At 41.2% G+C, this 27581-nt stretch overlaps 4 protein-coding genes across 7 annotated transcripts in view; 1 reads left to right on the top strand and 3 right to left on the bottom strand.

The window, feature by feature from the left end:
* LOC131249175 (uncharacterized) overlaps positions 1 to 2516 on the top strand; it is a 74429-nt gene extending 71913 nt beyond the window's left edge. Inside the window, exon 11 of the mRNA XM_058249789.1 lies at positions 1861 to 2516. Coding sequence (XP_058105772.1) covers positions 1861 to 2009 — 149 coding nt within the window. The 3' untranslated portion in view covers positions 2010 to 2516. The remainder of the gene's footprint in view (positions 1 to 1860) is intronic.
* A 3874-nt stretch (positions 2517 to 6390) lies between these two features.
* LOC131249174 (uncharacterized) lies at positions 6391 to 11566 on the bottom strand. Of its 2 annotated transcripts, none has more exons than XM_058249784.1 (2): positions 11466 to 11566; positions 6391 to 7925 (listed from the first exon to the last, which is right to left on the bottom strand). In XM_058249784.1, exon 2 carries the CDS (start codon positions 7862 to 7864, stop codon positions 6503 to 6505), a length of 1362 nt encoding a protein of 453 aa, XP_058105767.1. In that variant the 5' UTR covers positions 7865 to 7925; positions 11466 to 11566; the 3' UTR covers positions 6391 to 6502. The 2 variants fall into 2 exon arrangements, with proteins under 2 accessions (XP_058105767.1, XP_058105768.1); XM_058249785.1 differs by lacking the exon at positions 11466 to 11566 and adding an exon at positions 7985 to 8532 and having other exon boundaries at positions 6391 to 7947.
* A 4152-nt stretch (positions 11567 to 15718) lies between these two features.
* On the bottom strand, positions 15719 to 17822 carry LOC131249172 (protein CHLORORESPIRATORY REDUCTION 42, chloroplastic). The gene is made up of 2 exons (XM_058249783.1): positions 17519 to 17822; positions 15719 to 15923 (listed from the first exon to the last, which is right to left on the bottom strand). The coding sequence occupies exons 1-2, from the start codon at positions 17779 to 17781 to the stop codon at positions 15821 to 15823; spliced, it is 366 nt and encodes a 121-aa protein (XP_058105766.1). The 5' UTR covers positions 17782 to 17822; the 3' UTR covers positions 15719 to 15820.
* Positions 17823 to 21678: 3856 nt separating this feature from the next.
* Positions 21679 to 27581, bottom strand: part of LOC131249171 (uncharacterized) — a 34509-nt gene continuing 28606 nt past the window's right edge. For all 3 annotated transcript variants that reach the window (XM_058249782.1, XM_058249781.1, XM_058249780.1), the window contains one exon: positions 21679 to 21885. The gene's annotated coding sequence lies outside the window, so the exon portion shown is untranslated. The remainder of the gene's footprint in view (positions 21886 to 27581) is intronic.

Here is a 27581-nt window from a genome sequence, read left to right as displayed (position 1 = left end):
CATTTGGAAATTCAACAAAATCGATACTAATTCTGTTTAGTTTGTTCCTAACCAACTGGGTGATCGTCATCGAGAGCTGTCTGATCACGCAGATTGACATGACTTTGGGCTGTTTGGATGCCTGTAACTTGTGTAAAATGCAAGAAAGTTGCAGGCCACATTCTTTCAGTTTGTGTTTGGGAGAGAAATGTTACAGGTAACAAAGTCTCAACCTGTAACTTTCTATCAGGTAAGATTGCAAAAAATATAACAGAGGAATTAGGTGTTTTTCAAGTCACAGGTTACTTTGTTACGAACAACGGCTATCCATTTCGAATTTGGGAGAGGGCGGTGGAAACACAGCTGCATTGAAAGTGCACCTATCTCCTCTTACCCAACGTCTCTCTCTCTCTCTCTCTCTCACTCTCTCTCAGCCCACATTTCTCATCTTACAGCCCACGTGTTTTGTAGCCCTGCCCATCCCCACGTAGGCACACGTGCTAATGTGGAACATGTATGTGAAATCTGAGCCTTCCATCAGTTGGGTTAGACTGTTTAGATCCTTTAGCCTAAAAAAAAGGTGACCATTTCACATAACAAATGGACGGCTATAAATTTGTTTCATCCATTGGTTTACTTGGTGTATTGTGGCCCACTTTAGAAGTGAAATGGCCTATCTTTTGAAGAAGAAAATCTAAATATTACCACACCCACGTGGAAAGCTCAAATCTCACACACGTGTTCCATTTTGGCGTGTGCTCCACAGGGCTCCGGACCGCACGCCTAACTAACAAACCTCATCACATACTATACTGTTCGGGCCTTCGGTTTGTACAAGTCGGACCTATGATTGTGTGATCTAAGACGTTGATGTGATGGGAATGGAAATGGATGGCCCAGGGACCAAAAATCTTCCAGATCAGAAGATCCTGTCCATTGAAATTTTGGGCCCTTCTTGATTGAATGGGAACCATTGCTGTAGATTCTTTCTTGAGCTGTTTGGCCTCCTATTGAAAGGTTAGGATTTTTCCACCTGGAAGCTTTTTGGTGCTTGGAGCCTGCCCGAGAAATGTCCCAGATTGGAATATCCTCCCCGACCAATATTAAAACACAATGCACCAACGGTCCGGATTATCAAACAACGTCCCCCATTGTCAGAATTGAAAACCCATGTATAATAGTGCAAAGACCGTGGATTGAAGACTCGGCCAACTCGTCCGGTCCCAAGGTGAGTCAGGACTCGCTCGAGTCAGGGTTGACTCAACCCAGTCTGAGTCAACTCAGACGAGTCGCATCCGCTCAGTCGAGTCAGCAATCCATGCCAAATGAAGCATTTGAATCACTGATGAGAAACTACATTTGATTCTTCTCTCTCCCAGTTGGTGTGGCCCAGATGTAGAGCAGATCGCTTGCAATTTATCCCACCTGCCATATACGATTTTAGGGTAGGAGAAGCTACTTTAGTCACCCAACCCCGCTGTGCCAGGTTGCGCACATAGAGTTTGTAAGATTCCATCATATCAATAGTTGAATTTTCATTTTGTTTTTAATTTTATTATTTATAGTAAGTTTTAGTTTGATTGTAACTTTTCATCTATCAGGCTTCAGAAGTTTGGTCCAACAGGAAAATGACACTCTTTTTTGCCGCAAACCATAATGTAGGGTAGGAATCATGACTCTCTATAAATAGGGAGTTTACTATTTACAAGAGGTAAGCTCTTTTGTTATCATTAATCCATTTATTTCGGATTTTCTAAAATTATTTTTATTTTTTTCTTTTCCCCGTGGATTCGAGGTATCTCTAACTGACAAAGACGTGCTCGACCTCATCATGTCCATCCCTACATCACACCCACTATATCATCTTTACTTTGTCCACAGGAACAACAATCCTAGACGCTGTTAAATCGACTGTTGATCCAGCCACCAAAGTCATCTACAGCGAGAATCCCAGCACGGAATTCGTCAAGCAATCTGATTTCTCCTATGCAATTGTCGTCATCGGCGAGAAATCTTACGCACGGCGATAACCTACACCTTACAATCTCCGAGCCAGGCCCAAGCATGATAAAGAATGTGTGTGGATCCATCAAATGTGTGCTCATCGTCATATCAGGCTGGCCCGTCGTGATCGAGCCATACATCTCCATGATTGATGCTCTCGTGGCTGCATGGCTTCCAGGAACCAAGGGCCAAGGAGTTGCAGATGTCATCTTTGGCGATTACGACACCACCGGCAAGCTTCCTCGCACATGGTTCAAGTCCGTCGATCAGCTCCCGATGAATGTACGCGACCCACATTACGATCCACTCTTCCCATTTGGATTTGGGCTCCAATTTAAGTAGAGTTATAATGCAAAATGCATGTAGTACATGAAAATGCAATTTAGAGTTAGAAATAGAGAAGCATCTTGGCTTTCTTTCGGCACCATCCATAGATTTTGTTCTAGAAAAATGCTCACATGTAATATCATATGTGAACTGTCCATGTTTAATGCTTTTATATTTTATAAGAATAAATGCATGTCTTTTTAGTCCCAAGGTACTCAATAATGGTAACGGTGGCTGTAACAGCACTGTAATTACCATTATGATTTGGTCTATAATGGCTGTTATGGCCCCACAACGTGGTACTGCAAATTTTTTATTTAAAAACCAAAAAAAAAAAAAAAAAAAAACTGTACTGATTTTTCCTTGATGCCTATTACAGCCCCTTTAGCACTTAAGGGTACCCACCGTTACTATTACCAAACTGTTTTTTAATAACTTGCACCACATTAGAATTGCCTAGTTTTGCTATTTTTATGTTCTTTTACTATCTACATTGATTTCGAAATACTCATGACTGTTGTAACTATATAATTACCAAAGACTAAGTTGGATCAAATGAAGAGTGAAGCCTCGATCATATCTATGTATCTTAACTATCTAGATCATGGGTCCACAATTTGAAAGTCTACTTCTAAATTGCCAGTGTGAAAATGTCCCCGCATTAATCACCCCCAATGAGGAGTCTCGAATACGAAACCTTCCATTCTAACACCAATTAACCACTTGCTCTAAAAGCTCAAACTGATAAAGCATGACAAATTGATCCCTTTATCTTATAGTCCAGGTCTCAAATCCATGGATTAGGTCATCGGCCAAACCCTCCTCATGGACCCCAAGTCCATAAGTTCCACCTTACATAAGCCTCAAATTCATGGGTTATATGGGCCACCCACCCCGAGTGTGCCCCCGCATCCCACAGGCTACCCTACCTAAGCCCAGTGTGAAAATGCCGCACATTAGTTTTGAGGATAATCTTCATAGTTAGTTGAACTAAAGTTCTGTTTGTGAGTTATGAATCTCCCTGGATTTGCTGGGAATTCATACATGTGGTTATACATGAAATCCCTCATTATATGGGAAAGATTTTTTTTAAGAAAATGTAAAAGCATTATTATTATTAAGTAGCACTATAACCTAATATTGCTATGAGAGCACTAGAGGATTTCTCATTAGATATATATTAGTAAAATGCACGTGCATATGTAAGAACACTGAATTTGGCCATTATAGACCTTTCTCCTTTTTCTTCTTCTTTATTTTTTTTTTGGGTAACGGCTGCAACAGCCATTGCATAACACCATGGTGGGAATGCTACTATGATAACCTGACCCCAAAGTAGCAATTTCAGAAAGATTTTGTTGGTATTTCAGCAACAAATTCACAGATATAATATATATATATATATATATATATATATATATGGAGAAATGCACATGCTGTCAGAATACTTTAGATTTTCAATTCACCTGTGCATCCAAATCAATTATAAATTATTCTAATTTGCAAATTGATTGCCTTTAAAATTTCAATTCACCTGTGTATCCAATTCACCTTTGTATTCTATGAACAAACCTGGCAATGGTGATGCGAAACCCATCTTACTTGCAGAAAAAGATCAGCAAGAAGAACAAAAACCCATACCTAATAGAAATATCTTTTGAGGGTGTGTTTGGTTGCACTAAATATCATGAAATTTCATTTTCATGATAAAGCAGCCTGATATGATACAAAATTTCGTAATATTTCGTGGAATTTGGTGCAACCCTAAGTCTCAAGAAAATGGAAATATTTATTAAACAAGAAACATTAGCATAAATGAAGACAAACCTACAAAGCGATCTGATGCACCATCACCAACCAGCACATAATGCTGAAACGAAAACAACCTAAAACTATTGAGTGGTAATCATTTCATACAATTTCTTTGATAAAAGATCCATTTTCATGAATTCCTTCGATTTTTGTGGTCGTTTAAATGTGTTTATTCTGTAATTGAATGGTAATCATTTCATACAATTTCTTTGATAAAAGAGCCATTTTCATGCAAGGAGATTAGGAGAGGGGAGAAAAAGAGATGTGGATTGGTTTATCAATCCGCACGGACATAAGTGTTGTAAATGGGCCCCACCAGGGTGTATCCAAGGCATCCAACCCTTCGCCGGGGCCTATCAAACAGGAAAGATGCCCCAAAAATCAGGCCAATCCATCTATAATGCAGGCCACCATGTGATTTCGGAAGTTTTTGGATAGTGGTCTATTCTTTTTCTATTTTAGGGTCCACCATGTTCTGTATGCACAATCTGACCCATGCATTATGGGAATCCTGCCATGATGATGAGATGCACTAAAAATTAGGACTGTACAATCAATGGTGGGCCAAAACCATAGGAAACAATGGACAACCATCCAAATATGAAATATTTCCATTTCTACATGGTGGCCAACTGATGGGTAAAACATTGCTAATTTTGGGTAGCCAATTTTCATGGTGGACCAACCACGCTGGACAGGTCGGACACCATGAGCACAGCCCAGTGGGCCACGCACCTCACTTTGTAGCTTATTCTCTGAGTCCTTACAAGTTCCAAATTTCCGTAGTACAGATTTAATACTCTGGCAGTGTATGGTGCTTGGCACGCAGGCACTAAAAATTTGTACACATGGAATACACAAAATCATTAAACCGTTTAATGATGATGTTGTGCCCCAAAAAACAGGACTATAAAATCCGTAGATGGGCCACACCACTGGAAAATTGAATAACCATTAAAAAAATATCTCCAATTTTATTTTGTGGCCGGACTAATTTTTCGGGTGTCTAAAACTCATGGTTTTGCGACCCTTCTTGACAGGTTGGATGTCATACACACCCCAGTGGGCCTCTTCCTCTTCTTCTTCTTCATCTTCTTCTTTTGTGGCCTTAAAAGGAACTAGCTTTTCTGCCTGATGTCTCAGGGCATTGGAACAGTCTAAGGACTGTTTCTACTTGGTGCAGGGCATGGGAACCATCTAAGAACGGTTTCTCTAATTAGTGTGTATTTGATGCTCTGACAGAATATGATGCTTGGTATGCAGGCACTCAGGTACTTGCATATATGCATGCATTGACCCAAACTAAACAGAAAATTATAGAACCCAATGTTGCTAATTAACAGTTCAAAAATAAAACTGGTTGAACAATCCTAACTGCTGGATCATGGACACTTGTTTGTTGAAACAGAACCATTTGATACTACTCATCTTTAATCGTCGAATATATGTCCACTAATCTTATAGTCAGATGAATACGGATTGGATCCAAGAAAGGTATGAAATTACTTCAATGCCTCTAGTTGTGTAGAGTGTAAATTACATGAAAGCACTCCCAAACTTAAGGGGTTGGAGAGGATAGAAAGATGGGAAAAAAAAAAAGGGTAGGAAATTACATGAAAGCCCTTAGCATGTGATGTTATTGCAATTCTGAATTTTGATTGTGCAAGGGTTGTTATGTAATTTCATAGGAGGGATGAAAGCAGAGAGGACTTGGCTTTAAGTAGTATAGATATATGACGATTGCTCCAGAACTCCCAGAGTTCTATTAGTTATAGTGTTCCCTCCTCCTGTGTGTGTGTGCACGCGTGCAGATGTATGCATGTACTATCTTATTTATGTATGCATGCATGCAAACCTGAGTATTGAGAAATATCCCATTTTATGAGGAGCCTAATTTTATTAATGTGTGAACCACGATTTGGAGATCCACAAATCGATCTGATGACCCCCACTGGCCATTGTGAACTGAGGATGCCACATTCAGCAATTCCCAGATTGGAATAGCCAAACTCGTTGGTGGCCCACATATAGAATTGAGGAAAAAAAAATTCTAGCAACATCCAGTAATGACAGAAAACAAGAAAAAGATCCAAGGCTCTGGTCTTCCTATCAGGCAGCTTTGGGGGTATCAACCATCCATTGAAGGGCCCATCAGATCAATGGTATGGATCACCGAACCAAGGGTGCCAAGGTTAGAGAATTGGAGACTCCAAACTGTACATTGGTTGAGGCTCAGGGCCCATTACTTCCTATTCAACAGAAACTTCAGAAACAAGAATTCAGCATTCGAGCTCAAATTTATTGTAAAAGCATCTACATCTAAAGCTTTTCAGGAAAATCTACATATTACAGAGAAAAACCAATAGTACCTCTAGCATTGTCACGCTACATCAGCATCGCCGGCATTTTTAGGTTTTTCAGCTGCACCACCCACTTCGGCTTCTTTGATCTGTTTCAAGATCTCTTCTTTTTTCGCCAACAGCACTTCCAGCTTGGCATCAATCTTCTCAAGCCTCTGTTGCAGTTTCCCGGTTTCCTTGCTTTTATCCTTCCCGTCAAGCTTCCTCTTCTTCTCACCCTTCTCCTTCTTGCCTTTCTTTTCCTTCTTACTGTCATCAGCTTCCTTATCCTCTGGTTGCTCTTGTTTATCTGTCTTCTTTTCTTTATCTTCTTTTTTCTTTTCCTTCCCCTTTTCTGTCTCCTCTCCTTCGTCTTTCTCCCCATCCTTTGCATCTTCAATTTTAATTTCTCTTGTAATCACTACTTCGTTACCTTTTTCCTCCGACTGTCCGTCTTTATCCTCCTTTTTGGTTGTTTCCTTTTCCTTTAACTCTCCATCTTTGTCCTTCTTCTGCTTGTCTTTCTCTTTCTCCTTAGAATCCTCATCTTTTCCCTTCTTCTTGTCTTTCTCTTTTTCCTTCAACTCTCCGTGTTTGTCCTTCTTTTCTTTCTTCTTCTCTTCTTTCTCTTTGTTCTTTTCATCTCCTTCAGCGCCATCTTTATCCTTCTTCTTTTTCTTCTCTTTCTCCTTCGATTCTCCTTCTTCGTCCTTCTCCTCCTCTTTCTCATTTTCCTTTGGTTTTCCATCCTTGTCCTTCTTCTCTTTCTCCTTTGGTTCCCCATCTTTGTCCTTCTTCTCTCTGTCTTTTCCCTTTGATTCAATGTCTTTGTCTTTCTTCGCTTTCTCCTTTTCCTTTGGTTCTGCATCTTTGTCCCCCTCTTTCTTGCTTTCCTTTGGTTCCACATCTTTGTCCCGCTCTTTCTTGCTTTCCTTTGGTTCTCCATCCTTGTCCTTCTTCTCTTTCACCTTTTCCTTTGGTTTCCCGACTTTGTCCTTCTTCTCCTCCTTTTCCTTGGACTCCTCTTCGTCACCCTCCTTTTTCTTGTCTTTCTTTTTTTTCTTCTCCTCACGTTCAACGTCTCTTCTTTTTCCTTCCGACTCTCCCTCGTCATCCTTCTTTTTCTTCTTCTCTTTCTCCAATTCCTTCAACTCGTCTTCATGATCCTTCTTCTTGTCCTTCTCTTTCTTCTTCTCCCCTTTCTCGTCACGTTTCCCATCCTTGTCTTCCCCATGCTTTGACTTTTCTTTCTCCACAGACTTAGACTTCTGTTCAACTTCCATCTCTATCTTCTCTTCCTTTTCTGTCTCGGGCTCTCTTTCCTTGCTCTTAATTTTAAGATGAACCTCCTCCTTATCCACCTTCTGCCAGCCCTCTGCGAGTGATTCGGGTTTGTCTCCCATCCGCCAATGGCTAAAAAAGATTGGAAGTTTAACCTCTTTCTTCACTTGATCTCAAGCTTACCTGTAAGTAACATCAACATAACCTTGTCAGTTGTGGATCCGAACTGACATCAACATAACCTTGTCATTTGTGGATCCGAACTGCCCATATCCCAAATAGTAAAGGGAGAAATGATTGAGAAAAACAGTAATATGAGCTCGATAGCAATGGGGACTCAACCAACAAGGGCTACAAACGATCTTCGCAGGATATGAGCCAATATGGTACATGTGTACAAGATTTTGGCCATTCATCAGGTCACAGGATATGAGCCAAGTGGCACACATGTAAAATATTTTGGCCATTTAGCAGGTGGGGGTGGTGGGCCATGAGGCCAACCATGAATAACATGCATTGGCCCAAGAATCAAGCTCGTCCACTCTAATCAGGTGGACCAGCTATGTAAGTTCAATATAGAAATTGGATGAGCTTTTCCATTTTTACAATTCACATGTGGCCCACATGATGGGTGGATTGGCCCAACTCTTGGGTGCAAGACATGATGTCAATGGGCCCCAACTGATGAATGTTCCAGATCATGCACATGTGTGGTACATTGGGAATGTCAGAGAACGACAGAGATTCAAGAGAAGCGGATGGAAAAGGATCTTCACAGCATATGAGCCTATGTGAAATTGGACCCATTCATTAGGTGGGGCTCACCGTGAATATGACCTGGTCCTCTCATCGGTTGAGCATGCAACTTGATTAAGACAACAAAACAACTATTTTTTCAAACATTCATTTTTCTCATACACATGTTGCCACCAGATGAGTGGATTGGCCCAATTTTGGACAAAGGCATGTTCTTGGTGGGCCCCAACTGACGAATGGTCCAGATGGTGCACACATGTCATGCTGGGACGTGTGCTGCAAAGATACTCTACAATCTTCTTTGGCTAATTTCCATTGATTTTCTTATGGCAGTATTCTCCAATAAATGCCTCACAGTTTGAACAGATCCAGCTCAACATTAGAATAATAAATATAAAAAGGCCAAACACTCAATTCTCCTGATGATTCAGAAACGGACTTACAAAATCAATTTTACATTACACCTGTTAGAATCAAAGTCATGGGAACCAAACAGCCATAATTCAGAATTTTGCAGAAAAATCTAAGAACAGTGCCACAATATAATTCAGCCAACCCAAGTCATCAAGAAATCAAATCCTCCAAAGTATTCCCTATCGGACCCACAACCAATAGTGTGTTTGGATTCCTAATTGAACAGACTAAATTGCAATTCATTCAATTCACTACAGACAGGAAATAACAACAGTTGGGGTGGAACTATTTTGATTCATAATGGCAGCAGTACCTGTAATATCAACTTTGGCCATTTCAAGTTGGCTTGAAAAAATATGAACTGCAATTTACAAGCTAATTCCTTATTGCAAATGGGATGGCAGTGGCACAAGCGCTATTTTGATCATTTACTCGCTATTGAATTGAATTACTGCAATTCCAATTTAATTTAACATCCAAACGCACCACAGAATTTTATTTTTACTTTTTTCCAACAATCTGAACTTATTAAAAGAAAAAATCAACTTCGAACAGATCATCATATACCCCACTAGCATTTATCATAGAGCACCACACATAATGTATCTTATATCCCACCAGCGGTTAACCACGACCACTCTGATACAATGAGGGGTTCATGACATGCAAGAGTTTGATATCAATAAGAAACAGTCCTTGTTAGCTAAGCCACTCAACATTTTTCATTAGCCCAACGAAAAACAACAAAATCAGAAAGAAAGAAAAGAAAAAATCATCTTCGAACATGATACAGTAGTTGATCTGCAAATGTTCATCCGAAAACACAGACTAGAGATACTTTAGCATGTCCTTGAAAACTTGCATTAATTGGTCTTGGTATGAAACCCATACACAAAATGGTGCCTTTGGATGTTATTTGAACTAAATGACAATTCATTTCAATATAAAGGAATGAACAAAGTGGTCCTTTAATTAAAAACAACAATGAAATTCCTAATTGGCGGAAACAGTAGACCACCTCTGCGTGCATTGCCCTTCGCTCTAAAAATCTGGGTGAGCTTTTTTAATCTTTTCAAGATGCCAGGCTAATGCCGGGTTCAAGTGGCGACTTCCTAATGACTTAGCATGGTGTCGGGCACTGTAAATAAAGATGGGTATGCTGGAAACTGGCATTGATGACAGGCCTTTGGGCAATTTGGGGGGAAACGAATGGAAGATACTTCCAGATGAAGCCGAGTAGCTCAGATGGAGAGGTTTTTAACAAGGCAAAGCTCTATTTAGTAGAATAGGCCTATTGTATAAAGTCTATAGAGGATTGTAATTTTCTTTTCTTTTGTGTGTGATACTTTGCACTAGCTCTGTGCCTTCTTATTAAAATATCATTACCTTTCAAAAAGAAAGAAATTCCTGACTGGAATTCCGTATGTTAGTACTTGTGCTTTGGAGGCTAGTCCCCAATTACAGGATGGGGATTGCATGCAGCAAGGTGCCGCGCACACTCCCTGCAGCGCCAATGAAAAAGCGCCGCATGTGCAAATTTGTCATTTTAGGCAATGGATTCTTTACTTTTCACATGGGTCCTACGCCATATATGTGCATGTGGCGCTTCTTCACGGGTGCATGCAGCGCCATGCTGCATGCAATTCATTTCCCCCATTAGGAAGGGAGATGAGCTAACTTCCCTTAGTCCAGTAACTATTCTTGGAATTCAATTATTGCAGTTTGATTTGATCAAACATCCAAACGCAGCCTAAAAAATCCAGACTAATCATGTTACCATTATATCCAGATCAAGCTAGAAAATACAATTCCCAACTATCTATTTTCAAGCAGAAATCTAACCGACATGCCCAAAAAATGCAGACGTGGCACTACAATCCATGATCACAACCGTTCATCCACATCTCACGCACCACACAGAATGGGCACTACGACCCATCCGATGGTTATTCTTCTCTACCATCATTCGCAATCCACCAATTGGACGGATGAGATTTATCAGCCATGGCAGATCCACAGGCAGACCGACCCAACGAAAGGTCCAGATCATGGATCATCATGCAGCATCCAATTCAAGTGCAACACATCAGATAATGAAATTGCATAGCCCCGATCAATAGAAACCGTACGTCTGTACACATGAGAGCCATGGTAGGGCGATCCAGACCGTCTATCCAATGAAATAAACAGCCGATGGGATCTGCCTCGAAAAAAGTACAAGATCGGAAGATCCTATCCTTTCCACCAATAGCTCATAGAATGATGATCAAGGCGACGGTCCTGATTCGAAAAATATATATAATTCAACGATCCAAGATTTCAAATATATCAATGAGGGAGATTTCTTGGTTAGCCCCCATCGACAGTGAGGCCCACCACATGAAGGGTTTGGATCATTCAAACATGTCCCCACATGTACGGAAATCGTGCCACGTCAGCAACCAGTGTCTGATAATGAGAAGGACGATATGATCGATAAAAGGAAAAACAGAGAAAAAAGAATCCAATCTTGTAAGCGAGAAATTCGAAATTGAGAAGGAAATGAAAACTGACCTTTGATCAGAAATCCTCGGTATGAAATCCTGACCGTTGATTTTTCAGCCCTTCCTCCTTCTTCCTTTTTTATTCTTCTTGCTTCTTCTTCTTCTTCTCCTTCTTCTTCTCGGACGCTTATATAGCGGAAATGCTAGCGTAACTCGCGTAGGTACTAGGACGGGCTAACTTTCACCATCCAACCGCCACGTGGATTTGAAGTGAATGGATTTCAATGTTAGTTTCTTGATCTTTTAAAAATGGTGGTGACTCATCAAACGTGTACATGGCATGGTTTCAAGGAAATCCATACCGTTAAAATCTCCAAACCAACTTGGATGTAGCATAGAAGAAAATATCAACTACCGTCTTTAAATTATGACCATTCATTTCACTTTTATCTTTTAATTATATAGCTATAAATGGATGGTTAGGATTAGTTGATCAGATTGAATTTAGAATGATCCATTCACAGTTGGACCCACAATTTGGATGGTGTGTCCATCTATAAGCCAGTTCCACGTGTGCAAGGATGAGTCACCACCATTTTATTAATAGTGTAAAACTAACACAGGAATCTTTCCCGGGCACATCGTAAAAGTTGTTCCCCTGCGTGGGTGCTCCGTTTCCGGAAGTCGCACGACGCTGCCTCGTTCCCCAAGGCAAAGAGGGCGGTTCTGTATCCAGCGAGCTGAATTATTAAAGCAGGTTCATCGCCCAATATCTGATAATGATCATATTATCTATCAATCCAGACCGTTCATTCAGTTAATCCTTTGATAAAGGGTCGTATATGTTAATATTTGGTCTGAATTTTTCTACAAACGGTCTTGATTCATTTATGGTCATCGTAGAACGAAGTGACGTGCGTCGAGATAAGCGCGTAACGTGTATGCGCAGGTTGTACCGACACGTGGCGAGACTAGTGTGTTGAAAGAGAATTATGGTGGCTACGTGGACGGCGTGGATGTAAAACACGTACATCAGGGTGGGTCCCACATCGCCCGACATCACGTAAGTTGGATGGTGTTGGGGTCACCACCCAATCCGCTTCCCTTAAGGTGTATACGTGGGTTGCCGTCGGTGCCGACACGTGTGACACGTAGTCCGTTGGAAGAGCGTTCTGGTGGCCACGTGAAGAGGTTTACGGGGACGCGGATTGCACACTGACAATGCCGGTACCGACATCGCTGGCGGAACCAGATTGCGTGGTGGGCCACACACCACCGACCTCGATGGGGGATGGAAGCTTAGCGTACTGAGTAAACTCTGTGAGGTCCATCATGATTTATGTATCTGATCCACTCTGTCTATCCATTTTGCAAGATAATTTTAGGGACTGATACAAAAATAAAGCAGGTAAAATGTTCAGATGGAACACACCACAGTAAATAGTTGAATTGAACGCCTACCATTAAAAAAAATTTCGGAGCGACAAAAGTTTTGGATCAAGCTTATATTTGTGTTTGCCCTTCATTCATGTCCGTATGATCTTATTAACAGGTTAGATGACAAATAATCATTACTGTGGGGCATAGAAAGGTTTCAACCGTGGAAAACATTATCATCACTGTATTTAATGTGATATTATCCTCTTGATCAATTTTGGGCTTAACCCCTTATATTAGATGGTAAAAACGGATGGATAGTGTGGATAGACAACATACATTCAAAGTGGGCCCATGTGAGTTATCCACGACGTTTTCCATTTCATTTTAGTGGTTGAGTCCAAAATAAAAGTACGGCCAAAGTTCAAGTGTACCACACCAAAGGAAGCAGTGGGAATAATGACCTGCACTGTTGAAACCTTGCTAGGGCACACAGTGATGTTTATTTGTCATCCAACCTGTTCAAAAGATTACCCAGACATGGATGAAGGGAAAACACAAATATCAGCTTTGATCCAAAAATTCTATGGCCCTAAGAATTTTTCAATGGTTGAATTTCAATTCACACTGTTTCCCGTGGTGAGGTCCAGTTGAGATTTTGATATATTTCGTTTTTGGGCTGAAGCCATCAAATTATTGGTTAAAATGGATGGGTGGAGTAGATAAAATATATAAATCATAATGGACCCCACAGAGTTTACTCAGTACGCTTAGCACATTGAGTTACTCGGTACGCAATCGGCTTCCGATTTATTCATGCGGTTATCCATTTTATCATGTAATCTTAAGGCAAGAGTTCAAAAATGAAATAGATGAAATCTCAAGTTAACCATATTATCTATTATTAAAAACTTTTTAAGACCTATTAAAATGTTTATTTACTATCAAACTTTGATTAGGTCTCTCACAGACCTGGACGAAGGTAAGAAGTTTTTAATGGTGGATGTTCAATCATCATTCTTTGGTGTGGTGTGGTCCACATGAGATTTGGATCTTCACTTTTGGGCCTATGCCTTATAATGATATAGAAAATAGATGGACAGCATGGATTAAACACACATATCATGATGAGAGCTACAAAGCACCATCCAATAGCCAGGCAAACCTTGTCCTCACGATGGTGATTTGGCAAAATTTAGTGGCCCTACCATGATGTATGTAATATAGAATCTGTATCATCTGCTTGCCACTAACAAAAAAATGATGTTAGCTGCAATTTGGTTGGGTCACGTCATCACAAGTTGCATTTAATACAATAGTGTGTTGACTGCATCAGGAAGAAATTAAAAAAAATTTATTTGTGGCAAGCGGAGAGTTTGAATTCATGTGTTATAACGTTTTTTAAGATAATTCTAAGCATGAGCTTAAAAATGAGGCAGATCCAAATCTATGTGGTCCACACCAAAGCAAGATTAGACACCTACCATTGAAAACTTCTAAGGCAAGTTTAAGTTTTGGATCAAGTTGAAATTTGTGTTTTTCGTCCGGAAGGTCACATAAGGAAGGTCACGTAAGGTTGGATGGCAAATAAATATCATGGTAGGCCCTACGAAGGTTTCAACGATGGCAGGTCATTATCCCGGCTGCATTTTGGGGTGTGGTCCACTTGCATCTTGAATCTACCTCATTTTTGGGCTCACGCCCTAAAATGATCTCACAAAATGGCCAGTGCAGATACAACACATACATCATATGGTGGGGCCCACATAACCTTAACATGTCAAAACACCACCGAGGTGCTTATGTCTTTAGTGGTCAATGCTATGTGGGGCCACCATAATGTATGTGTTTTATCCATGCATGTCATCCATGGCTAGATCCAAATCTCGGGTGGACCACACGACAAGAGAGCAAACGCTTCTGTTAGAAACTTTCTAAGGCCTGCTGAAATGTTTTTTGACCATCCAACCTGTTGATCGTTGATCAGGTTGCATGGACTAGGATGAGGAGAAAACATAAATATGAGCTTGATCTAAAACTTTTCATGACCAACATGTTTTTAATGGTGAGTAATTCAATCACCCTTGTTTTTTTGTGGTTTGGTCCACCTGAGACTCGGATATACCTCTCATACCCTAAAAGCAGCCCTTAAAATGGATTGCCAGAGTGGATAAAATACATGCGTTATTGTGGATCAAGATCTGTCGTAACATGGTAGGATTTGATTGGACCATGGGCCGCTGTCAGATTTACCACATAAGCGTAGATTACCTGCTACCCCCTAGTAGAAAATTTAAGTAGAAGTTAGGTAGGGCCCACATGATGTTATTGAGAAATCCATCCCTCTATTTTCCTAGCTCATGGTAGGAAATGAATCCAAAATCATTGTCGCAAATATCACATTTTAAAGCCAAAAATTGGGCCCAACTTGAGCTGAAAATTGATAAAATCCTTATTTTCCACTTGAATGCTCCTAATCTAATCGTTGATTAAGTAGGCCACAAATGCACAAAAAAAATAAAAATAAAAATAAAAATACAATCAAAGAGGAAAGAAACCAAAGACATGCATTCAAGATGCATGAGTTACCTAATCAAGGAATAGAATGGCGTATTTGTGAGATATAACACTCATATATATGTAGTTGGGTTGAGCTAAACTGCCTGAAAATGAGTTGAGCCCAAGCCCAAACCCAAAATTTAAATGGACCATGCATGCAAGCTAATAGGTCCGACCGTGGTCCAAAGCTGATGAGTGGACCGGCCTGTTGGGGGCCCGTTTGTTTTGGAGAAAATACAAATAATCCATCCCTGGGCCTGATGAGTGGACCGGCCTGATCTTCATGGTGGGGTCCACCTTTTGCACATCTGGGAATTGACACGTTAGACGTTTGTATTTTAAGCTAACATGTGAACGGTTGTAGGTGATGTTTGTATACTCATGGAATGTTGGGTATGGATCATTAAAAAGTAAAAGAAATGTATACACCGTCTTTTAGATTAATACATCAAGATGATATAAATCCACTTGTGGGAAAATCTCAGCCGTTCATTCATCAAGATCTAAGGGCTTGAAATACTTGCCGTCCATAAGAAAAGTACCAACAGTGAGACGAACGGCCCACACATCTTTGGGTTTTCTCGCCACGATTCTGCACCCAAAAAAAAGAGGTAAAAACCTATTAGAAAAATCGAACGGCCATTGTTCATTCTTTTCAATCTAACATAAGTGGAAAATACATTCCCAACCGTCCAAAGATTATAGTCTGCATGGGGCCCACCCTCGGTGATCGGAACCGTTCTTCCAGTGGGCCGCGTTATGGATGAACATTTATGCTAAAGTGCGCTGTGGACAATCCTAACCGTCCGATCAAGGGACATTTGGTTATTCATTGTGTGGCGCTTGCCCTTTCATTTTAGCCGTCCATTTGCAGGCCACAACAAGTCCCACCTGAGTAGAAACTTTCTATCTTTGGGCAATTTGTAGTGGGCCCACCAAATGAGTGGTTCAGATCGAAGGCCCAATTTTTCTTTACCTTTTTCTTCTTTTTTTTTTTTTTTATGAAAATGCTCATGCGCGTGGACCTGTCCTACCCATTCTGTCTTGGGGCATAGTCTATCCACATCGTGGCCCACCAGATCAACGCTCCTGATTACATCAGTTGTTTTCCGAGTGGACCAATCCTAACCCATTCTGCTATTGCACTGACGATTGATACAAACCGTATACAGACAGTCACGATAAGAGTCTATGGATCAAACGGTTAAAATCAAAAACCAAAGCAAAGTTTTCAATTTTCGGCCCATCGATGACGGGCCTATCTTTTGGACGGTCCAGATCTATCAAAAAGAAGGCTGATCAGATCTTATGAGTCATAGGACTGGACCATTTAGTCAGCATTAAGGGAGGTACACGAATTCGAGTCTTACTTCACGCGTAGATCCCAGCCCATCCACACGTGGCATCTGCACAAGATCTAATCTTTCCAGAAGGTAGAACCCACCGTTAGATACACTGATCGCCATCACAATACAGAAATGGACGGCTGAAAGTTGGCAGACAGTTCCATTTAATGGTCACCGTACACGTGTGGGCTTAGCCAAAACTCCACCGCAATCCGGCGCTCCAAAACGTATGGTTCGTAAAGAGGTCATAAGTTCAACTAGTTGGACCATAAAGTACGGTCCACCTCCAGGATAATGTCGAGTGCATGTGAATCCAACCCTTCCAATAGGTTCGCCGTACCACCAGGATCACTAGTGAAAAAATAAATCCTAGCCACCCATTCGGTACACTACACAATAGAGAAAATTTCTAGCCATCGATAAATAGAAAAATACAACTTTGGTCCACTCAATATGTGGATATGGCTGATTTTTGCTTAGGTGGCCCTTGTAATAGGGCCAACATATTTGACGTCTTGGATTTCTCACATACATCAAAGGTTAGAAATTATCCTCCGGATGGACCGTAATTTACAGTCCAACCCGTTGTAATTGAGATCTTCTAGCCGAGAAATGCTACAGGCCAACGTGGCATACGTGTTCAGGATCGGGACCGTTCATTAGACAGGTACCATCGTCTCACCTGATGAGCAACCTGGAATCATTACACGTGTACGAGTAACACGAATGATTAGAAGAAAGAGGACGGACGGCCTGTATTGAATGTGCACACATGTCCCGCCCGATGAATGATCTGGGTTCCTTACACGTGTGCCACAGAGCCAAGAAGGAAGAGAATTACCTTCCCACATCACCTAGTTTGACTATGCCCGAGTTGACCTTGAGACAGGGCATGGCATCAGCGGTCTTTAACGTGGCCGGAGCTTCAACGACGATGATTGGAGACCCTATACCAAGGTTACTCGCGTTTCCTACACGCGGATCTGCGTCTGACGACGAACGTGTACACTCGCATCTGGTAAGGAAAGGTAGGTGCGGGTGCACCGTTGGAGGTGGTCGCAGCTTCGAAAATGGAAGTGTAGAAGGAGAAAAAGGCATCGCCATAGCCGAGAGAGAGAGAGAGAGAGAGAGAGAGAGAGTATATTATGTGTATGTATGTGTGGCCGAGATTAGAGAGGAAGGGGAGTTTTATCTATACGCTGCCAGAGTGATCGTTGATACGCAGGCACTCAGAAATTGAACACTTGTTAAATATTAAATCAATTTAAACCGTCCAAATTGCGGGGCCCACTTTGAATAGGTTATATTCCAAACTTGAGATTGATGGAAGAATTCTAACCGTTGATTAATGGGTATGTGCCTGTTGAATACGGACGGTCGACTTGGACATCGCATTATATGTCCATCTATCAACCATGTACGAAATCGAATAAGTTTAATTCTCGATTCACTAGCCGCCTACCATGGGACCCATGATTTGAACGGTCGAGCTTAAGCTGGCCCCTCTATTGATGGACCGCGTTGTGACTCATCATGACCGTCTACTTGAAGGCCACGGATTGAAAGATTATGATTCTCCAGTGGGGGAGATTCCTGATAAAATAATAGTCAGGATCAGTGAACAACTATTCGAAAAACTCAAACTTTTATAGCTTTTAAACAAGCTTTCATTTTCTGAATTTTCCTTCTTTCGATTTTTTTTTTTTAAGCCCTGTACTATAATCCATACCTGTGGGGCACACCATGATGTGCAATCCATCCATTTTGTATCGTTTTAGGGTATGAATCCATCATCGGGCAGGTCAAGGCTCAAGTGTACCAAACGGTGGGAATTGAACCGCCATCATTAAAAACTTCTTAGGAGCTGCAGAAGTTTTGGATTAAGCTGATATCTGTTTTCCCCTGGTGAAAGTCTATATGACCTACTGAGCAGGTTGGATGGCAAATAAACATCACCTTGTCTCCTGAGAAGGTTTCAATGGTGGTTGTCATCATCAGTACATTGGTTTTTACGGTGTAGTCCACTTGAATTTTGGATTTACCTCATTTTTGGGCTTCATACCTCAATGATTAGAAAAAAAAAAAAAAGATAGACTGTAGATAAAACCCATCACCCGTGACCATCCATCTTTATCTAGTAAATAATTGCCCATGTGTGTATGACATCCAACCCATCTAACAGCACGAAGATCACAAAACACAAACATCAAACATGAGGCCAATCAATCCACTTGATGGGTGAGTCCAATGAGAAATTTTGATCACACAGGCTGTTATTTGTTGTTTTATACAGTGTGGCCCACTTAGAAGTATAGATTTGACTGATTTCCGCACTTACTAATCACAATGGTGGCTTTTACCTTTCAGACTGGTTGGATGTTGCGCACACTTAGGGGTGTACATCGAGTCGAACTGAGTCGAGCTGGCCTGAGCTTGACTCGGCTCGGCCACTGGCTGACCTCAGCTCAAACTCGGCTCGGTCCTCGAGCCTGACTGGCCAGCTCAGCTCGGTTTGGTCAGCAGGTCGGGCTGAGTTCGAGCAAAGATCGAGCCGAGTTCGCCATTGATGCATTTCCACAAACACCTGGACTGCACCTTCAAAATCCCCCTGTATGTGAAACAGAAGCAATGGTTTTACAGGTATTTTATCAAACACCTTCTAAGCAACATAAAAACCAAGAAAAAAGGAGTATTTGTTTCATGTACATACCTTCCTTGCCACCAGCCACACTTCATTGAGTCATTTTATTAAACACTTGGTGAACAACATCAATGGCAAAGTAAGCAAGTCACCGAACTGGTTTGATCCGAGTTCGATTCGAGCTGGATTTGAGCTAGATTCGATCGGAGTCAAGTTGAGCTGGGGCCTACTCAAACTCGGCTTGAGCTCATTTTTGAGCTAAAAAAATCAGCTCGAACTCAGCTTCGAACCGAGTCGAATCGAGCTTTTTCGAGTCGAGCGAGCTAACCGAGCTAGCTCGGTTCGTCTACACCCCTACACACACTTGATACCCTTACATTTAGGTTCTTGTTAGAGGACATTACTGAACAACCACTGAGGAAGTCATCTCCCTTTACAGGATAATAAAACCCTTTGTACTAGAAGCTTTTTCATAAGATGATGTCAGCTGTAATGCCTCATTTTGAAACATACCAAGTATTGCGTGTATTTGGAAGTTGTCATGGCATGAAAAAATAAAAAACCAGGTGCACATATAAGAAGTAGAGCCAACCATAAAGAGTAAAAATTACTTAAAGATTAAAATGACAGTTGGCACCTTTCAATACAAGTTTTACATTTAACACATGCACATGACAACTTTTCCATTGGCCAGTTAATTCATTCAGGTTCGGATCCCTAATAATTATGGCATTCAATGGTGGGAAGAGCATCGATGGGTGTTGTCATTAGTGATGAGGCAAGCTTAGGGCATTTGAAGAACATCTAAAACATTGAAAAGAATGGTATCATCCAGAACACCAAATAGGTGGGACATAGCATCAAAATCGACGAGCAATGGATAATCTGACCCAATCTGACCCAACATAAATTTTTGGTCCAAGTGAGGAATTTTCCATCTGGTTTTCGCCTCCCATGATCTCCGTGACATGCCTAACCTTTTGCACTGGTTGGATATACTACATGTGTGACCTACAGGAGGGATTGTGCAGTACAGTAAGCTTATGGTACTGTGGGCTGCACCTGATCATTTCATGGCACCCCAACTTTACTGTCAAGCATTTTGTTTAAACAAACATGAATTTCATTTCATCCTATCTTGAAGAAAAGGGCAGAATAGGATTCATGTAACTAACCCCAATTAATTAGGATACAATTTAGATGATGATGACGATGATGATGATGATGATGATGAATGGTTGAACTACAGCAGTTGAATATGGGGTCATGCACCGCAGCAGACCTGGTGCTGTTTATTATTATTATTTATCTTGATTGAGCTTTCAAACCTTAGATATAGTGTCTGCCATTTTCACATTAAAATAAAAATAAAAAATAAAAAATAAAAACATAGGCATGTTGCACAATTCTGCAATTGATCGACCGGATTCTTGGGCCCAGTCTGGATGAATAGCAAGCTTTGATTTTGGGTCAAGTTTGGACACCTAGTCATCATATTTTAACCATCCATCATAAATGAGAAATGTTGCCATACAATGATGTATGTGATCTTTCCACAAGCAATGCTTTCTTTTCTAGTTTTCCATTGAATGGATAGACTGTTGCTGCATCTCATCAACAGGCCATCAATCCATGGGTTGAGATAGTCCTGTCCAGGAGATTTTTAAGGTTTGATCCATCCTCGGTGAGGCGCATCAGATTGATGTTCTAGATCACCAAATCATGGGCCCCGCTTGTGCCCACCATGGCCATAGGCAGAATTTTCATTCTTTCAGAGCTACTCTAATTTTAACACAAATTTCCTAGGGAATTCCGCATTTACCAAATAGTGCCTCCAGGAAATTAAATTTCCAGGCTGTGCTTTTTGAGAGGAGAAGTAATTGCCCGGCTTTTTTTTTTCTTTTTCTTTTTCTTTAGAAAGTGGAGAAACGAGAATTGTGGGCCCATGTGGTATACGCCTGACATCCAACCAGTAGATACACCCCACCATGATAATTAGACGAACCAAAAATTGGCGGATCCAATCATAAAGTGGGCCGAACCATAAAAATATATACCACTCAAAGACATCCAAATTCAATTGCAGCTCATATGATGATTGGATCGGCCAGATAGATTTCTTGGTTAATGTGATCACAAGGTGGTATGCATATGTTGGAGAGGATGGATATTACAAAAACACCACATGGGTCTCACAATTCTCGCCATTCACTACTTCTAAAGAAAAAATAAGACGAGGGCATTTTTGCAATTCCCAACTCAAAAAACATCTCCTTGAAATTTCTAATCATCCAGGCATTATTTGGTAAAATGATCATTCCCTAGGAATTATGTTGTAAAAATTCACCCAAAATTATAGCTTCCTGGAAAAATAAGATAAATTAAAAGCGCTTTTAATCTAGCAAAATTCCAGATAGCAATCACCTGGAAGATGAAACTAAGCTGGTTCTAAACATTATTCCCATCCGCCGATTGTCATGTACAGAAACAATGCCTGGAGAAGTGCAGCAAGATTCATGCCCTTGTTTTGCACCAAAATCTGCAGGCAGATCGATGGCTCCAAAGCTCTGCAAATAAATAACAGACATGATCAGAACACGCAAAAGTGCAATTTCAATTCGCCTGAAAGATCAACTTTGCTAAGCCCACTTGCACATGAACACCTGGCATACATGGGCATCCATCAGATGAGCCACGCGTAGATGACCCAGCCCAAAAATCAGGGGGGACCAACGCATGTATGAAAACAATGTATGGTCCAAAATGAGCACTAATGGTCTACATCCAAGATACATTAGTAGGCCCACCTGATGAGTTGACTGGCCTGTTTTAGGCCAGGTCATCTATACGTGCCAGGACACACCCGATGCACAGGTCTGATGTCCTGCACGTGCTACATTGAAACTTGTCAATCACATGTAGTCATGCTTTCAGGATCAACATAACTCTAGAAAGGTTGAACCAAGGTTTCGAAAACGACGACTCCAGTTACCATCATATATCAGTCAAGGCAGTCATTGAAAAGAAATGCAAAGGGGTCTGGCCCATGGAAAAACAACAGTTGCTTTTACAGGTAAAAAAGAATGGCATTATAACTCATTAGCAGGACTTGAGCCCCTGAACATGGCCTGAGGGCCAGAGTGAGGCTTTGAAATCTAGGTCGGATGCCTGGGCCGGACCATTCATGGATGGGCTGGTCCAATAATTAAGTAGGCTACCATTATAATGGTCTAAAGACACTTGTTAATGGTTTCCATTCCACATACATGTGTAGTTTAAGGATAATAGTTGGACTCTACATATATAATTAATAAAATCATACGTACAAAAAATAAGACGTGTATTGAAAACATAATAGACTAATGTAATAACGAAAATATTAGCACGTATCCACCCGACCAACCCCGCTTGGGTTGGGCTTGGGTTGAGAATTCCCAACCCGAGGTTGGGTTTACATGCGTGCCAATGCTTTTTAGGGCCTGTTTGTTTTTCAAAGAAATGGGAAATACCTGGGAAATAGTAATTATTACAATTTCACTGCATTTGAAAATTCATGGGAATTTGCGCCCGTGAAATTGGTTCAAAAGATGTAATTTTAATTTTTGAACTGCAAGGTAATGCGATTGATATATCCATTCCATCAGTCTGTTTTATTACAATATTTTGGAGCATGAGACAAAAAATGAAGAGGATCCAACACTCAAGTGGCCCATGCCAAAAGAAACAATGGCCCTACAAAGTTTTTAACGGTAAGTATTCGATTCCCTTTTTTGTATGACGTGATCTAATTGAGTATTGGATATGCCTCAATTTTTTACTCATGCTGTGAATTCAACTGGATTAATGGATGAACGGTGTAGATAAGCGAAATGCATCACAGTGGGACCCACAGATATTTTGTAATATTCTTGGTTTTCGTGTCAAAAAGTAAGTAGTCAAATCAGGTAAGTTGTAAATGTAGGGGAAGTAATTATTACTTTTTTACGCTGCATTTACCATTTCACCGGAAAATCAAACACGCCCTTAAGGGAAGTCCATTCAATCAATAAAAGTTCAAAAGGAAAAGAGAAATGAAAAGAAAAAGAAATAACCACTAGTAAATTAATTTCCTACCAGTGTTCAATGCATTGATGATATTGGCTGATATCTCGGTATTGGCCAATACTTACCCCTCTAAATTATCAAAATTTGTGTTCTAGATCGTTGAGCATCTCTTATCATCTTGTTCCTAGAGAAGCAAATTGTATCGCTGATGCTTTGGCCAAGTAGGGGGTCCTTACATATTCAATGTGTATGGGAGACTCCTGTCCATTTGTCTTAATGGATTCTGTATCTGCTTCCTTGTTTTTTGTGTAATAAAATTCTGTGTCATCGAATAAATAAAAAAATAAGAAAATGAAAGACGTTGCAAATTGACGGGGAAGCCAGCCAGTTTGTGTTGAAACCAGGACAGGCCCATTTTCCCAAGCCAATCACCCAGTGACTGACCTGGTCTGGTTGATATCAAATATGGTACTGTACAGAGTTTCCTAAGTGAGTTGCTGCTTCATTGGAATTCCTTGTAGATCAAGAGTTCGGAATTGGTCAAAATCATTAATATCTCACTTTATTTGGCAGGTTAAAAATGACGTGCTTGAGAAAAAGCTAGGGAAACAAATAGGACAGTGGATTTTGGATTGCATAACAAAATACTAGATAGCTAATTCTACAATTGTATTTTGTCTGCCTCTTGATTCGAGAATGCAACTCCATGCATTTTATCATATATTATAATGATAGGCTTCCTGCCAAACCCCAAGTGACGCAGGACATGGAAATTAAATATGATATGCAAGATTTCAGACTTTAGATCATACTAATTTAGAAACAATCACAAAAAATTCTATATGCCAAATAAAGTCAAGCATTCAACAAGGGGGATCTACAAGGGTCCAAGCCTACACATGTTAGGGCTGGATCAATTAAAATTATAGACCAAGCAATGATCAAAGGAAAATAGATTCACCCACACATGGAAAGGATTATTTCCCCAATCCAAGGGATTCACATGTTTCAATTCGGGAAACCCTAGGGTTGTAAAAGGGGAATAGAACTTGAGATTTAGGATAATCTAGGGTTAGGTTTAGAGAAATAGGGTGAGAAATGAATGAAATAAAGGAAATAGACGAACCCGAGGTGATCTGCACGTGTGGACAGCGGTTGGGCCAGACGCACGTGCGTGGGATCCTGGCCGCATGTGTGTGGGGCCCACGAATCTGAAATCGGCCAACTTGGGTCTGGTCGGCCAGGGGTGGTCCACCTTCACGCCAAATTTCAGGACAATTGGATGTCCGGTTTGTGTACAATGCTCTGCCGAAGTTTCAGCCCTCCTGCAGGGCCTGATTCTGCAAATCTGCTGTAGAGGAAGGATTAGCTGCAAAAAGGGATGGATTTGGAGATGAGATGGCTATGGGAGATGATGAATATTGAGGGTAGGAGGTGGGGGCGATTTGAGATGGATATGGCTTCGCACCACGGTAGTTAGCCCTTCGAAAAGGGGAGGGTTTCGCACCCAATTGGATTTCCATAACTCAAAGAATTAGAGAAGCAGGAAAACGGGGAATTTTATTCATAATCTTCAATGAGAAAAAACCTACAAAGGGTTGCCTATTTATAAGAAAACTCTATACCCTAAAATCCGCACCATGTGCACACACTATTACTTAGAGATAAAGTAACAAAAATAACAACTAATCAAAGCAATCTAAATTGTTTATGATGTTCCTAATGATGATAATAAGCAAAACTCAAAGTCCCTAGATCATCTAGGGTAGTGGGCCACGATCATAAGATCCAATGGTGGGATCCATATGATGATCGGGTCCACTCCAAGGAACCAAAACACAGTCCTCTAACTAGGAGGCCCTCCCTACACGTCGTTATCGATCCAGATCGATGGTGGAGTCCTCCTCATTGCGTACGTGAGTAGGAGGGCGTGCGTTTGCGCTAGATGTCATCATCAACTCTCCCCGGCTACGAAGATTTCGCCACTGGTGAAACAAAACTCCTAAACCTCTCCAAGATGTCAGGATCAACTCATTGAAGCTCCTCCTCAGTGAGCCACGTACTATCTGAAGCTGGGTGTGACTTCCGCTTAACCGGGTACTTTTGAAACCCGCCGTCCGACGTTGTTACTATCCCAGAATATCCTCTATCTCCTCTCTAAGTGTGGGAAGAGAAGGTATGAGAGGTAGAGGCAGGGAGGAAGGGTCAGAAAGAGGCCATAGATCAACGGAAACGTCTGGGGAATCAGAATGGTTAGGCAAAAGGCTGGACAATGTATCAGGGGTCCCCTGAAAAGCAACTAGATCCTCCACATTGAATGTGGAACTAATTCCCATGGAAGGTGGAAGATGTACCACATACGCATTGAGACCATTTCGTTTTATAATTTTGAACGGTCCAGCGCTCCGCGCATGTAATTTACGAACGGCTCCCTAAGGGTACCGCTCTGGCCTACTGCGGACCATCACAGAGTCCCCTACATTGAATTCCTTGAAACGTTTATGCTGGTCTGCAGAAAGTTTGTAATGTTCATTACTAGTAGTAATCTTTCGCTTAATTTCTTGATGAATGAATGAATGTGATGTGCAAAAGACTCTATAAACTCTGATGGCCTATAGGACAGTGACATAGGGACGATCAATAGGCTTCCTAGGTTTATAACCAGTAACGACTTCAAAAAGACTTAAACCTGTGGACCTATTGACAGAACTATTAAATGCAAACTCAGTTATAGGTATTGCGGTGTCCCACGTGCTGGTGTGCTCCCCCACTAAACATCTGAGCAAACTCCCTAAGCTCCTATTGACCACCTCAGTCTGACCATCGGTCTGAGGGTGGCAGGCAGAAGAAAATTGAAGCCTAGTATTCATCATATGCTATAGTGTCCTCCAAAAATAACTCATGAATCGCACGTCATGGTCAGACACTATAGTTTTTGATAACCCGTGAAATTTGACGACCTCACTAAAGAACAGCTTGGCAACATGAGATGCGTCAGAAGTCTTAGAACAAGGAATGAAGTAGGCTATTTTAGAAAAACGATCCACAACAACAAATATGGAATCGTGTTTTCGAATAGTCTTGGGGAGTCCAAGCACGAAGTCCATACTGATGTCATGCCAAGGGATGAATGGAACTCGCAAAGGTGTACATAGTCTTGTATTTTTCTTTTTCTGCTTTGCCAGTTAACAAGTACGACATTGCCCAATAATTTTGGCCACGTCTCGCTTGAGGCTTGGCCAATAGAACCTATCCTACACTAGGGCAATGGTCTTGTCTTGACCAAAATGACCCGCGACCCCTCCTGAATGTTACTCCCAGACAAGAAAATCGCGGAGAGAGGTGCGCAGTATGCATAAGCAATCACTCCTAAACAAATATCCGTCTAAGATCAAGTACTGACTGCTAGCTCCTGATGGACTCTCTAACAACGACGCGTACACAACTCCAAAATCTAGGCACTCAAAATAATCCTCTCTGACATGCTCGAGGCCCGTGACTTCGACACTCATGGAATTGAGTAACGCAACTCGACGACTTAACGCGTCGGCAAGCTTATTCTCTATACCGGCCTTATACTTAAGCACAAAAGTGTACTCTTGAAAGAATTAAACCCATTTGGCGTGCCTAGGGTTTAATTTCTTCCAAGAGTTCAGATATCTCAAGGCCTCGTAATCTGAGAACAAAACGAATTCTTGCGGCAATAGATAATGATGCCAGTGGCGCAGTGATTGCACTATTGCATAGAATTCTTTGTCATAGGTGGAGTATTTTTGCTTCGCCTCATTCAATTTCTCACTAAAAAATGCGACAAGGTACCCTTCCTGACTAAGTACTCTTATGCCGACTCCTGACGCGTTACATGCGACTTTTTCGAAAAATCCGGAAGTCGCGTGACTGGAGCTTCCGTCATCCTGACCTTTATCTCCTTGAGGGCTTTGCCTTCGTCCATTGAAACTCTTCTTTTTTTTATGCAATCCGTGATGGGAGCTATAATGGAATTGAAACCTCGAATGAACCGCCTATAGAAGGTGGCTAAGCCGTGAAAGCTGCGCACCTCGTGAATATTGCGGGGTTTAGGCTAATTGACAATGGCTTTGACCTTCTTGGGATCCGCCGACACACCCTCAGCTGACACAACAAAACTTAAGAAGATAACACTACTAGACATGAACGCACGCTTCTTTAGGTTGGCGTACAATTTCTCGGCTCTAAGGAT

The sequence above is a fragment of the Magnolia sinica genome, chromosome 6, assembly GCF_029962835.1.
Source record: "Magnolia sinica isolate HGM2019 chromosome 6, MsV1, whole genome shotgun sequence".
Lineage (NCBI taxonomy): Eukaryota > Viridiplantae > Streptophyta > Magnoliopsida > Magnoliales > Magnoliaceae > Magnolia > Magnolia sinica.
This window is presented reverse-complemented; position numbering and strand designations above follow the sequence as displayed.